Here is a 13,195-nt window from a genome sequence, read left to right on the forward strand (position 1 = left end):
TCACGCTTGGCAGAAATAATTTAATGGTCGATCCGGGCAAGTGTCCTGGGGTCTGCCTGGCCCTCCCCGCCGCAGCACAACCCCCGGACGCCCACAGCCCCTCCGCAGGCCCGGGGGAGGCGGGGGGACGGGTTTCAGCAACGCCTCTCATTCCTAGAGGGGCTGGGCCGCGGAACCCCCACCTCGGAGCCCAGCCCCGCCCCCCAGATGCCCACCCAGCCGACACCCCGCCCCCCGGGAGCACCGCAGAGACCTCAGCCTGGCCCCGGGAGCTTGCGATCGCTGGGCACTCAACAGGCCAAAGCAGCCGGGTCTGGGCCAGCGGATGCCCCCCGGGGGCAGGCGGTCTAGACGCGGGGGTCGGGGCCGGGGTCGGGGTCGGGCGGCGGCGCGCGCAGGCGCTCCAGGCCGTCCGCGTACTGGAAGGCCGCGCCGCTCTCGTGCGCGTACAGGTCCAGGGCCACCGCGCAGCTCTCGCGCACCACGCGCTCGGGGTCGCCGGCGTGCGCGCGCAGCGCGGCCAGGCAGGCGGGCCTGGCGATGGCCCCCAGCGCCTCGGCGCACTCGTGCCGCACCATCGGGCTCTCGGCGCGCCGCGCCAGGGCGGCCACCAGCGCGGGCACCGCCGCCTCGTGCTGCAGCTGGCCCAGCACGTAGCCGACCTCGTGGCGGAACAGGGCGCTGCCGCAGCGCAGGCCTGCGGGGGTGGGAGGGGGGTCAGGAAGGGCTGGAGACGGGGCTCCCCATCTGCAGGACGCCCCGCCCGGGCCCCGGGGTCAGCGCTCACCCTCGGCCAGCGCCAGGGCGGCCTCCTCGCCGCCGGTGTCGCGCAGGGCGAACATGGCCCGGTAGCGGTCGAAGAGCGGCCGCGCCTCGTCCAGCAGCGCCGCCCGCAGACGCCCCACGTCGCGCTCCTCGGCCGGGGGCGCCGGGTCCACCGAGAGGTAGGGCCCCTCGGGCGCCGGCGCGCCACCGCGCTGCTGCAGCCACTCCAGCCGCCGCACGGCCAGCTGGCACGTCTCCGCCACCTGCAGGTGGTCCACACGGCAGCTGTCAGGACCGGGCAGGCCAAGGGCCCCCCCCCCCCCGCGGTGGGCATGACAGCCCCCTCCCCACCCTCCAGGGCTCCATGCTTAGTGGGGGCTTACGGGATTAGGGGGTGACCAGGGGGACACAAGGCCAGGAGGGGCTCAATGTGGAGGTGACATCAGAACCAAGGGGGAGAGGGAGTCAGGTGGAAACAGCCGTGCAAAGGCCCTGAGGCAGGACCGTGCCGCACACGTCTGGGAAGAGCAAGCCAACTGAGGGGGAACGAGCAACAGAGGCGAGGTGACGTGGTCGGGCCACTGTTCAGGGCCTGCGGGCCCCAGCGAGGACGTGGGACGCTGTCCTAACGATGATGATAAACCAGGAGTGCTGGAGCCATAGAACACGTCAAGAGACTTCAGAGTGCCATACATCCCTGGCTGCCAGAGGGGAGACGGGGGGCGGGCCGTGGGAAGTAGATATGGCAGGTGGCACGCATGTGCAGAGCAGCCGAAAGGTGGAACAGCCCAAATGCCATCAGCTGATGATGGACAAATGCAATGTGGTATCGATGCTTAGAATGGAACATTACGTAGCCGTGAAGAGGAGCGAGGCCCTGACACAGCCGCATGTGGACGGACCTGCACACACGACGCTCAGGGAGAGGAGCAGACACAGGACACACGGCATGTGACCCCATGGACATGAAACGTCCAGATCCACAGACAGACAGCGGGTTCGTTGGTGGAGGGGCTGGGGGGGTGGGGGGGTGACTGCTGATGGGATGGGGTTTCCTTTTGGGGGATGGAATGTTCTGGAACCAGACAGAGGTGATGACTGCATAGCTCTGGGTATGCCCTGCCACCCAATGTACACGTGCAAAGAGTGAATTTTAGGCTGTGTAACTTATCTCAATAAACCTGTTATTAAAGGAAAAAGAAGGAAAGGTGGCAGGGAGGGTCTGGAAGAGGTGGGTGGGCCGGAGGCGGGTGGGGGGGACCCTGGCGGAGGGACTGGACATGGGAGACGCGGGACAGCGGCGAGGTGGGCTCCACGCGGCTCAGGGCCGGGTGGCGCGGGCTGGTCCCCGGCATCCGGAGCCCTGCTCTGCCCCGTGGGGCAACGGCCCCCCTGGCGGCTGCCTCTTGTCCCGCATCCCTGGCCCCGCGGTCGCCCTGGCAACCAGACCCAGGGGGGAGGGCTGGTCCTGGGACCCGGGATGGGCGGGGAGAGGGCCGGTGGGGCGTTACCTCGACGACGGGGTCGGCCTCGAACTCCTTCAGGACCTCCAGCACTTCGGGGCTCCCGATGGCCCCCAGGGCCTCCCCTGAGAAGACAGGGCAGAGCGCTGTTGGCCGGCCAGGGAAATGTCCTGGGGCCCCGCCAGCCAGTGACACGGCCCCTCGGGCTGCCCTCCCCACAGCTCTGCCCTGCTGTGCGGTCCCACCCCCACCTGGCCGGTGGCAGCAGGAGCGGCACAGCCCACGAGCTGGCCCTTCCCCAGAAGCTGGACTTGACTGGAACTGGGCTGGGACGCGACCCGGCCCACACCAGAGCTCACGGCCTCGATGGGGAGACGCAGACAAGCGTGTCATGACGACTTGGGGTCACAGGTGACAAAGGGCTCCAAGAACATTCAGAGGAGTGGAGCCCATCAGGGAGAGCCCCCCGGAGGAGGAGGCTCAGCTGACCATGGCAGGGCTTGACGGCAAGGCCTCTGGGTGAGAGGGGATGGCACGTGCCAAGGCCCTGGGGCGGGCAGGTGGAGTACAGGTCGCCGGCAGGCAGGGGCAGGTGTGCAGAAACTGGGCAGCAGGTGTGGGACGGGGCAGGGCCTTGTGGGCCACAAGGAGGAGTGTGACTGTTTTCCCAGGGCCACAGACGGGTGCTGAGCACGGTGGAGACCCGAGGCCTCCTTCAGTCACTCCCTTCTTGCGCTCTACAAACCGGTGGAGGATGCTCTTGCCCACAATCCAGAACATCCTCCTGGACCTGAATCTGAGTTGGTCCCTCCCTCCTCTGCCTGAAGCCCTCCAGGCTCCCCCTCCCTCAGGGGGGAAGCTCGAGTCCTCCCCGTGGCGTCCCAGGCCCCGGATGACCTGCCCCGCCCCCTCCCCGCCCTCCCTCCTCCCTCTGCTCCAGCCTCACAGGCCTCCTTGCTGTTCCTCCCACATGCCAGCCTCGGGCCTGCCCCAGGGCCTTTGCACAGGCTGTGCCCTCTGCCTGGAACACCTTTCCCCAGATATCTACCCAGATAACTCCCTTACTGCACTCAGGTCTCTGGTCACCGATTACAAATGGTGACACCTCCAGCGCCCTCGCCTGTTCTCGGCTTTACTGTTCTCCTTAGCACTTACAGAAATTTTTCCACCCTAACACGACTGGGCGCTCTGCAAAATCACACTGAAAATAACAGAGCCTCTGGGAAGGGCGAGGTTTGGGGTGGGGCGTGCTTGTAAAGCGGCTCCAGCAAAAACAGTCACGGGAATCTAGAGAGTTCCCCGGGGCGGCCGGGGCTGGGGGCCAGCCTCAGCAGAGAGACTGGCTCGGGGAAGGTTCAAAATGCCCGGAAACCATCGAATGGAAACCCAGGCCCGGCTGACGACCTGGCAGCGAGCTCGCCGGGCACAGACACGCGGCCTCGGTGGCCCAGGCCCGCCAGGGGCGCTGCTCCTTTGTTTCCTGTCTGTGTCCCTCACAAGAACAGGGCCTGGTACACAGCAGGCGCCCAGTAGATGTCTGTCCGATGAAAGAAACGAATGAACGAAACAGACATCAGGGGCTGGCCGTCTGTGGCCACCACCTGTCTTCATAGGAGCGAGGAATGGTTTTTGACATTTTTAAAATCAAAGGCAGGAGGCCGGCCCGGTGGCATAGTGGTTAAGTCCGTGCACTCCGCTTAGGCAGCCCAGGGCTCATAGGTTCGGATCCTGGGAGCGGACCTAGTACTGCTTAGCAAGCCACGTGGTGGCGGCGTCCCACATACCAAATAGGGCAAGATGGGCACCAATGTCAGCTCAGGGCCAATCTCCCTCAGCAAGAAGAAAAAAAAAAATCAAAGGGCTAATATTTTATGACACGTGAAATTTAACTCTCAGGGTCCACAAAGGGGTTCTGACCTGTGCCATGCCGGTGTGTTGACGGCGGCTTTTATGCCACAAAGGCAGAGGGGAGCTGTGGTGACAGAGACTGGCCTGCCCCGTATGGAGAAGTGTCCTGGCAGAGATCATGCAGGCGGACATGGACGCGGGAGGCTGAAGGGGACAGACGGCCGGGGGGGGGGGGGACCACTCACCCGCCTCGTGGCGCACCATGGGCTCCTGGCGGGTGTCCCGCAGCACGTCCACCAGCACGGGCACGGCCCGCGGGTCCTGCAGCTGGCCCAGGCAGTAGGCCAGCTCGTGTTTGAGCAGCGCGGAGTCGTCATCGAAGGCCCGGCTGATCCAGGCGATGGCCGCGGGGCCGCCGAGGCCGCGCAGCGTGAAGAGCGCCCGGAAGCGGGCCTGTAGGGGCTGCTGTGGGTCCACCAGCGAGCGCCCGATGGCTTCCACCTCCTGCTCGGTCACCATGGCGCCCGCCCCGCTCCGCCTGCCGTGGGCCCGCCCGGGCACGAGAACCTATGGCGGAAACCGGGCGGCAGGTCAGGGACGTCCTTCGCCCGCTCACGGGGTTGTTGGTTGACGTTCGGACCTGGGCGGGGTGGTTTTCTGGGTGGAAAGCCAAGCTCTGGCCTCACCTGCTTGCTGTGTGGCCTTCCCTCTCTGGGCCTCTCTTATACATCAGCAATGACCTCTGCTCGTCTGCCCTCCACACCACAGCGAGGGACTGTGGCGGCTGGTCCCCTCGATGACCCCAATGCCCCCCACCTCCTGCTGTTCCTGACCTGGGGGGCCCTCTCACACGGAGCCTGTGCGAACAATGGGATGTGGCAGAAATGACTTTGGAGGGGAGGTCGTGACAGGCCCTGTGGCTCTGTCCCCTGCTCTGGGATCACCGGCTGTGGGGCAGCCATATGATGAGGAGCTGAGGCCTCCCGCCAACAGCCGGGAGAGCGCGAAGGGTGGGAGCGGCTCCTCCACCCCGGTCCCGCCTCCAGAGGACGCAGCCCTGGCCACTGTCCTGACGGCAACCCCCCGAGAGATCAGAGCCGGGGCCACCCAGCTAGGCCAGGCCCGGATCCCTGGCCACAGAAACTGGGGCGGTAGTATTTCCTGTTGGTATAGCTGCTAAACAGGGGGTAACTGGTCACTTGGCACAGGTAACGGATAGACGAATCCTTTCCATATAGAAACAGGACCACGTGACTCCCTCACAAGACCCTCCTATGGCGCCACATTACTCCAAACTCCTTGACAGTCCCCAAGGCCCCCCATTACCTGCCCCGTCCCCTCTCTACCCTCCCCTCCTCCCTCTGCTCCAGCCACACAGCCTCCTCGCTGTTCCTCCAACATGCCAGGCCTGGTCCTGCCCCAGGGCCTTTGCACGGGCTGTTCCCGCCCTCAGAAACACTCTTCCCCAAATGCCCCCATGCTCACTCTCTCACTTCCTTGGTTCCCAATGTCACCTCCTCAGGGGAGCCTTCCCTGATCACAGTCTTTGACACTACGCTCCCATCCCTTTTCCTTTGTTCTGCTTTGTCTCTCTTCAAAGTACTGGCCACCACCAGATAGCGTACTGGATATTTTTCGGTTTAGCTGGTGATGGTCGGCCTTACCCTTCACCAGAATATGAGAACTCTGAAGGCAGGGACCGAGACTCTGAGAGTCACCGCTGTCCTCCCAGCACACAGTAGGTCCTCAGGAAAAACAATAACCGTAACAGTAACAGCAGCTGACGTTGACACTGCAGGAGCTACGTGCCTGGCATCTGGAAGCTCTCTTCATTCGTGAACTCACCACAAGCCTACGAGAGAGGCACTAGGACCGTCACCATTTTACAGGACCGTTTATGGGACACCACACCCAGCCTGGGAGGAGGGTCCCCTCTCTGTCCTCTAGACCAATGAGGACCCGGCAGACGCTTCATGAACACGACGGCAGGCTGTGGCACGTCGGCAGCCCTCTGACCCAGCGGCGTCAGCAGGGGCGACCGCAGCCACCTGAGCACAGACGACCCTTAGGGGCGGTCGCCCCTCAAAAGAGGGGCCACCAGGGACCACCGAAGCCGGGAGGGAGCGAGCCGGCAAGGCCTTAGGGCCCGAGGAACCCGACTCTTTGTTCCACCCAGACGAGCAGCGACGTGCCTGGGGTCACCCAGCAAGTCGAGGACAGAGAGGAGCCAGCACTCCTGACTCCCGGGCTGCAGGGGGGGCCGGCCCTCAGGACACCTGGGAAAGGCCCCTCGTCACCTCCTCACCCCGGGAGACCTTAAACTCCTGGGAAAGAAGGGGAATCTGGCCAAGAAGGCGGCTCCAGCGACAAGAGAGGAGCCAAGAAGAGAGATTGTGGCTGGAGCTGAAGTGGGGCAGACATCTCTGAGTCTGGTTTCTTCGGCTGGAATAAACCCGTGAACAGCTCATCGATGGAAGTCAGGGTCCCTTCGAGGCTCGGCTCAGACATGACCTTCGGGAGAGGCCTTCCCCGACCCCCCGGTGGAAGGGTGCAAACCCTTCCTCCCCCATCACATCCGTCTACCGTCCCCTGACGTCCTATGTATTTTACGGATCTGTTTCTTCCTAGAAAGCAACCTCCATGAAGACAGGGTTTAAAACACACATATATATATAATATATACACGCAGATCTGTGTGCACACAAAGAAAACCAGAGCCGGCATGAAATCTTTCCTGGGGGAGCCCGACAAGGCAGGGGACACCCAGCCACCCGGAAGCCTGCCACTCACACCTCAGGCCTGTCTGTCAGTGGGAAGGGGCACCCGGTGGACGTGGGGTTGAGGGGATCGGCCCCCAAAATCAAGGCAGAACCTGGGCAGCCGCCCCCCGCCCCCCACGAAGGTCTCTCAGAGACGGACACGGTGAGGGAGTAAGGGATGGAGGAGGCGGCCGGGTCCTCGGAACCCCTCTCACCCCCCCAGACTTCTCTACACCACGACCCCCCAGCACCAAGATCCCCGCAGCTAGACTCCCCCCGGAGAGGGGTCGCCCCACCCGGGATCGGTCTCCATGGAAGAGACCCCCCCGCCTCCGCCCAGGAACCGGATGCCTCAAGATCTGTCCACGCCGAGCCCCGAGTACGGGGTCCCTCATGGGTTGGTGCTCCCAGGACCCCGGAAAAGGGCTCGCCCGATATGGGACACCCCCCGCCCCCACCACCACGCGCTGGCTGCCCAGCGATCCCCGGAGCCACGGTCCCCAGAACCCGGGGAAAGAGCCCGCCGGGACCCGGAATCGCTCAGGAGGAGGCCCCTCAACCCCCACAGCCAACGAATCCCAGATTCTGGCGCCCACAGCGAGCCGTACCCCCCTCGCCCGCCCGCCAGGCCCAGCTCCGCACCGTGCTCCCGCCGCCGCCGCCGCTGCAGCTTCACAGACCGCGACGCTCGCGGCGCGCTCTGGGAGCCGCCATCTTGGCGCCCACGTGACCTGGCCGGACGGAACCAACGCAGCGCCGCGGGGGGGAGGAGTCCAGTCAAAGTCGCCGCGGCGCGGGGAGACCCGGAAGCGCGAGTGGGCTCCGGTGCCAGCGCTCACACTCACACAGCAGGCAGAGTCTAAGGACATCCCTCAGGGAAGGGGAAGGACAACTTCCATCCTTTCCCCGGAACAGAGTCTCTCCGGCCTCCCCCCCAGGACCAGTGGAAATGGTTTGTGCCGATCCCGCCCTGAGCTGGAGGGGGCCCAGGTTCTGTCGTCCGGCTGACGGTTACAGAGGGTTTCCCCGTGGGCCCGGGGCTGTGTTCAATCTGGGAAGCCACAGGGCCCCGTGCCGGGTGTGATCGGCCCCGAGGATGCTCTGGGGGAAGGAGATAGGCCCAGGGCTGCAGGAAGCAGATATGGAAGCCACACCCAAGCCCAAAGCGAGGCTGTGTACGCAGAGAATTTGGAATCTTGAACCTGCAGACCTGTTGAGAAACTGATAGCAGGAGAGACGTCTGCACCTGCTCGCACCTTCTGTGGCTCCTCGACGCTTGGCCGTGGAACCCCTAAGATCAAACTCAAGGTGTCAGTGGGGCCGCGCTCCTTCCGGAGGCTCTAGGGGCGGGATCTTCCTGCCTCTTCCAGCAGCTGGTGGTGGCCAGCAATCCTCGGCGCTCCTTGGCTTGGAGACACGTCACTCCAGTCTCTTCCCTCATCTTCCTGTGTCTGTGACTAAACCTTCTTCTTATAAGCACCAGTCACTGGATTTGGGGCCCACCCCACTCTAGTATGACCTCATCTTAACTTGATTCCATCTGCAAAGACCCTATTTCCAAATAGGGTCCCATTCACAGGTACTGGGGGTTAGGGCTTGAACGTGTCTTTTGGGGGGAACACGATTGAGCCCAGCACGCTTCGTTAGATTTCCCATCTCAGCTTGGGCGTCCAGCCTGGCGCCTGCGCCAACCCAGGCTGAGCAAGAGACATCCTCTGGGCTCCTGCAGAACGCTCTCAGCCCCCCAGGCAGAGCCCAGGAATAATTTATTGCCTGTATACAGGGCTCTGTCACCCCTCTGGACTTCTAGTTTGTCAAAACGTGAGCCGCTGCTAAAAGATGGCGAATTAAATAGGAATTGCATGATGCTTTCCGCAAGTGGAACCAATTTGCTCAGCCGTGCCGGGGATGAGCACAAAATTGAAGGAGGTGCCCCAAAACTCAGTAAATAAGGTCCATACTATTTAAATGCAATTTTTTTTGAATTGACATTTCTCTTGAGATCATTGTAGAGAAATAATTGTAAGAAATAATACAGAGGACGCAAGGTACCCTTCCCTTCTCCCAGTTTCCCCCAAAGGTAACTTTGTGCAAAATACACGCAAACCGCTAGTATAATATCATGACCGGGATGTTGACATTGATAGAATACATACCAACCTGATACAGATTGCTCAGTTTTACTTGTACTGTCCTCATTTACGTGTTTGTGTGGATTATGTTCTATGCAATTGTATGACTGTGTACTTTTGTGTGTCCTACCACAACGATGATACAAAACAGTGCCAGCATCCCAAATGTGCCAGGCTGAATAATGACCCCCGCAAAGATAATCTTGAGTACCTGTGAATATGTTGTTTTAAGTGGTAGTAAAGGAATTTTGCAGATGGATTAAGTTACAAATCTTGAGATGAGGGACCACCCTGGATTCCCGGGGCTCAGGGTCACCCCAGGGTCCTGATCAGAGGGAGGCGGGAGGGTCAGAGGCTGAGATGGAGACGCTGTGCTGCTGGCAGTGCGGACGGAGGAAGGGGCCCCGAGCCCAGGACGCGGCGCCTCTGGAAGCTGGAGGAGGCGGGACGCGCTCCTCCCCTGGGGCCTCCTGGGGGACCCGCCCTGCCCTCACCTGGGTTTAGCCCCGAGAGACCCATTTCAGACTCCTGCCCTCCAGAATGGTAAAATAATTAATTTCTGTTGTTTTTAGCCACTAAATTTATGGTCATTTGTTACAGCAGCCACCAGAAACTAATGCACAGTGATCTCCCATGTTGCCTTTTTATAACACGTCCCTCCCTTATTAATGCAATATTTTAAAAAATCAAAATTAATGCAAAAAAAATCCAAACTTGTAAAGAAAGACAAGATTCAACTTTGCCCTTGCACAACTCAAATACCTGGCTCACCCTAATCCCAGCCCTGTTGGATACTGTCTTTATTTAAAATAAAACAACCAAGGGGCCAGCCTGGTGGCGCAGTGGTTAAGTTTGCTCGTTCACCTTTGGCGGCCCGGGGTTCGCCGGTTCGGATCCCGGGTGCGGACATGGCACCGCTTGGCACTCCGTGCTGTGGCAGGCGTCCCACATATAAAGTAGAGGAGGATGGGCACGGATGTGAGCTCAGGGCCAGTCTTCCTCAGCAAAAAGAGAAGGATTGGTGCCAGATGTTAGCTCAGGGCTAATCTTCCTCCAAAAAGAGTAAAATAAAACAACCAAGTCAGATGGCACAGGTGGAATTCCAATTTGCTCACTTTCTTTTCTCCCTGAGTGCTAAGTCCGGTCTGAAATGAAAGTAGGCACTATTATGGATTTAGACATTTTTTTCATCACCATCAGAATTTTTTGAAAACATCTAGTGCAGCTGAATTGTTTCATTCTACTTGTCACATTTTAGCTGGAATGTTGATCATCTTGGTTTGGAGCGAGGAGCTGTAAATATTACACACATTTACTGAATCTGCTACTGGGCCTGAGGAGAGAAAGAAATCAGACCTAGTTTGCAGAGGCAGATATTCAAGAAGTTTCTTCATTCGAAGTTTATTGACCTCCACCCTGTGCCCGGCACTGCTCTGGACATTCTTTGTGCAGTAGAATTTTCTACGATGGACATATTCTGTATCTGCACCATCCAATGTGGTAGCTACTAGCAAGACGGGGCTGTGGAGCACTTGAAATGTGGCCAGTGCCACTACAGAACTGATTTTTAAATTTTTAAAATTTTAAGTAATTTAAATAGAAACAGAGAAATCTGATACTCAATTCAGTTACTGGAACACTTTTAAGCATGCTTGGAACACCTGGGGCATGTGAATCTGCTTTTTCCACTGTAAATTTTATAAAACACACAGATCAAATATTACTAATGAAAACTGGCACCCAGGGGCTGGCCCAGTGGCGCAGGGGTTAAGTGCGCACGTTCCACTTCGGTGGCCTGGGGTTCGCCGGTTCGGATCCCGGGTGCAGACATGGCACCGCTTGGCACGCCATGCTGTGGTAGGCGTCCCACATAGAAAGTAGAGGAGGATGGGCACCAATGTGAGCTCAGGGCCAGTCTTCCTCAGCAAAAAGAGGAGGATTGGCAGCACATGTTAGCTCAGGGCTAATCTTCCTCAGGAAAAAAAAAAGAAAAAGAAAAAGAAAATTGGCACCCAAATTGAGATAGGCTGTCCATGTACAACATGCACCGGATTTTAAAACTTAGTGTGAAAAAAGTAACATAAAATGCCTCGTTGATATTTGTTGATTTTGTTGACATGTTGAAATGTAAATATTTTTGATGTATCAAGTTAATAAAATATATCATTAAAATTAATGACACTGGCTTCTGTGTATTTTTCAATGTAGCTACTGGAAAAATTTAAATTCCTTGTGTGGCTCTCGTTATGGTTGTGCTGATGGCTCTGTTCTAGATCCTACGGTGGTTGCGGAGTTCGCTGAAATCAGATAAATGTGCATTATATAATATATATAATTTCACACCAAATGAAGAAACAGAAGTCGTGTACCATGAAGTCTCTTTCCTTTCAAAGCTTTGCCCAAATGTCATCTTTGCAGTGGGACCTTCTCTGATCACCATAGTTGACACTGTAACCCCTCACTCCCTTTTTCCTTTTTTCGTTCTTCCCTATAATTCAGCTCCAGGCAGACAGAAATTTTTTTATAAGACGTTTATTGAGGTATAATTCACATACTATACAATTCACTCATTTAAAGTGTACAATTCAGTGATTTTTAGTGTATTCAGTTGTGCAACGATCATCACATCAATTCTAGAACATTCCATCACCCCAGTGGGAAAGTTCCTGGCTGTCACTCCCCACTCCTTTCTTCCCTCCAACCCCTGGCAAACACTAATTCACTTTCTGTTCCTATAGATGTGCCCGTTCTGGACATGCCATATCAATGGAATCACACACCAGGTGGCCTTTTGTGTCTGGCTTCTCTCACTGAGCGTCATGTGTTCAAGGTCCCTCCGCATTGCAGCTGTGTCAGGGCTTCGCTCCTTTTCATGGCTGAATAATATTCCAGCGTGGGGATGGACCACATTTTGTCCATCCATTCATCCACTGATGAACATTTGGGTTGTCGGCACTTCTTGGCTATTATGAATAACGCTGCCATGAAATTCATATACAAATTTTTATGTGGGCACATCTTCAATTCTCTCGGGTAGATACTTAAATCGTGGCATTGCTGGGTCATCTGGTAGTTCTATATTTAACTTTGTGAGGAACTGCCAGACTGTTCTCCACAGTGGGTGCCCCTTTGACCCTCCCACCAGCAACGTGGGAGGGTTCCAGCCACTCCACATCCTCGTCAACACTTATTTCCTGTTTTTGTTTTGTCGTATGATAGCCAGCCTAGTAGGCGTGAAGTGCTGTCTCACTGTGGTTTTGATTTGCATTTCCCTGATGACTAAGGATGATGAGCATCTTTTCATGATCTTATTGGCCATTCATTTATTTTCTTTGGAGAAATGTGTTTGGATCCCTCGCCCATTTTTTGAGCAGGGATTTTTTTTAAGCCTGTTTGTTTTGTTCCCTGCTTCCAGGGCCGGGAAGAGCCCTCAGTAGGAGCGCCATCAATGTGGGATGAATGAATGGATGTCTTCAGGCCGGCAGTGGGGTTTGCACGTCCGGCCAGTGCACCTGTCGCTGAGTTCCATCCGCGCTCATCACGCGGCGTGACCGCCTCGTCGCGGCGTGGGTCCGCCCTCGGGCCCCCGTTTCGGTCACTGTCCCCTACTAAGAAAAGAGCCACGCCCTAAACCGAGCAGAGCCATCTCCCCAGACTCCACGCAGCCTCCTCCGCGGGGCCGCCCGTCCGGTTCCGGCCGCGGTTGCCCTTGGCAACGCGTGGCGCCGCGCTTCCTGTATTGATTCGAATCGCGGGCGACGTCACGTCCTCCCGAGATGCTCGCCGCGCGCAGGCGCAGTCAGCGGGGATGGGCGTGGTGCGCCGGCGCGCGGGGGCGTGGCGGCGGCACGCAGCGCGCCGGCGCGGGGGCGTGGCCGGCCGCGGGAGCGCGCGCGGCGGAGGAGGGCGCCGGGAGGCCGCGGAGCAGCGACCGCCGCCATATTAAGGAGCGCGGAGCCCGGGGTCCCGTCGGCGGCGGCCGCGGCCGGACCGGGCGGAGCTGCGGACGGCGGAGGCGGGCGCGGGGCGGCGCCGGGAGCGGCGGGGCCGGCGGAGCCAGCGGGCGACGGGAGCGGGCCAGGTGAGGCGGCGGGGTCTGGGGACCCGCCCCCCCCGCGCCCGAGCCGCGACCCCCGAGCCGGGCCGGGCCTGGCGGCGGCGCGAACCCTCCCCCGGGGCCCCCAAAACCGAGCCGGCGCCTCGGGCTGCGACTCCCCGCTCTCCGGGC

At 59.2% G+C, this 13,195-nt stretch overlaps 2 protein-coding genes across 16 annotated transcripts in view; one reads left to right on the forward strand and one right to left on the reverse strand.

The window, feature by feature from the left end:
- The window catches only part of DOHH (deoxyhypusine hydroxylase), a 13,678-nt gene continuing 483 nt past the window's right edge, over positions 1-13,195 (reverse strand). The window contains exons 1-7 of one of the 13 annotated variants that reach the window (XM_070272484.1): positions 7,478-8,216; positions 5,741-5,928; positions 4,322-4,643; positions 2,277-2,353; positions 788-1,028; positions 330-697; positions 1-259 (exon numbers count right to left, since the gene is read on the reverse strand). In XM_070272484.1, coding sequence (XP_070128585.1) covers positions 348-697; positions 788-1,028; positions 2,277-2,353; positions 4,322-4,595 — 942 coding nt within the window. In that variant the 5' untranslated portion in view covers positions 4,596-4,643; positions 5,741-5,928; positions 7,478-8,216 and the 3' untranslated portion in view covers positions 1-259; positions 330-347. Of the gene's footprint in view, positions 698-787; positions 1,029-2,276; positions 2,354-4,321; positions 4,644-4,762; positions 4,934-5,740; positions 5,929-7,443; positions 8,508-13,195 lie in introns of those variants that run through there. The other 12 variants (XM_070272485.1, XM_070272487.1, XM_023646416.2 and 9 more) reach the window with 12 other exon arrangements.
- Positions 12,907-13,195, forward strand: part of FZR1 (fizzy and cell division cycle 20 related 1) — a 22,343-nt gene continuing 22,054 nt past the window's right edge. For 2 of the 3 annotated variants that reach the window (XM_023646397.2, XM_070272478.1), the window contains exon 1: positions 12,908-13,048. The gene's annotated coding sequence lies outside the window, so the exon portion shown is untranslated. Of the gene's footprint in view, positions 13,049-13,195 lie in introns of all 3 variants that reach the window. The other variant, XM_023646398.2, reaches the window with a different exon arrangement.

Source organism: Equus caballus, chromosome 7 (assembly GCF_041296265.1).
Source record: "Equus caballus isolate H_3958 breed thoroughbred chromosome 7, TB-T2T, whole genome shotgun sequence".
Taxonomy (NCBI): domain Eukaryota; kingdom Metazoa; phylum Chordata; class Mammalia; order Perissodactyla; family Equidae; genus Equus; species Equus caballus.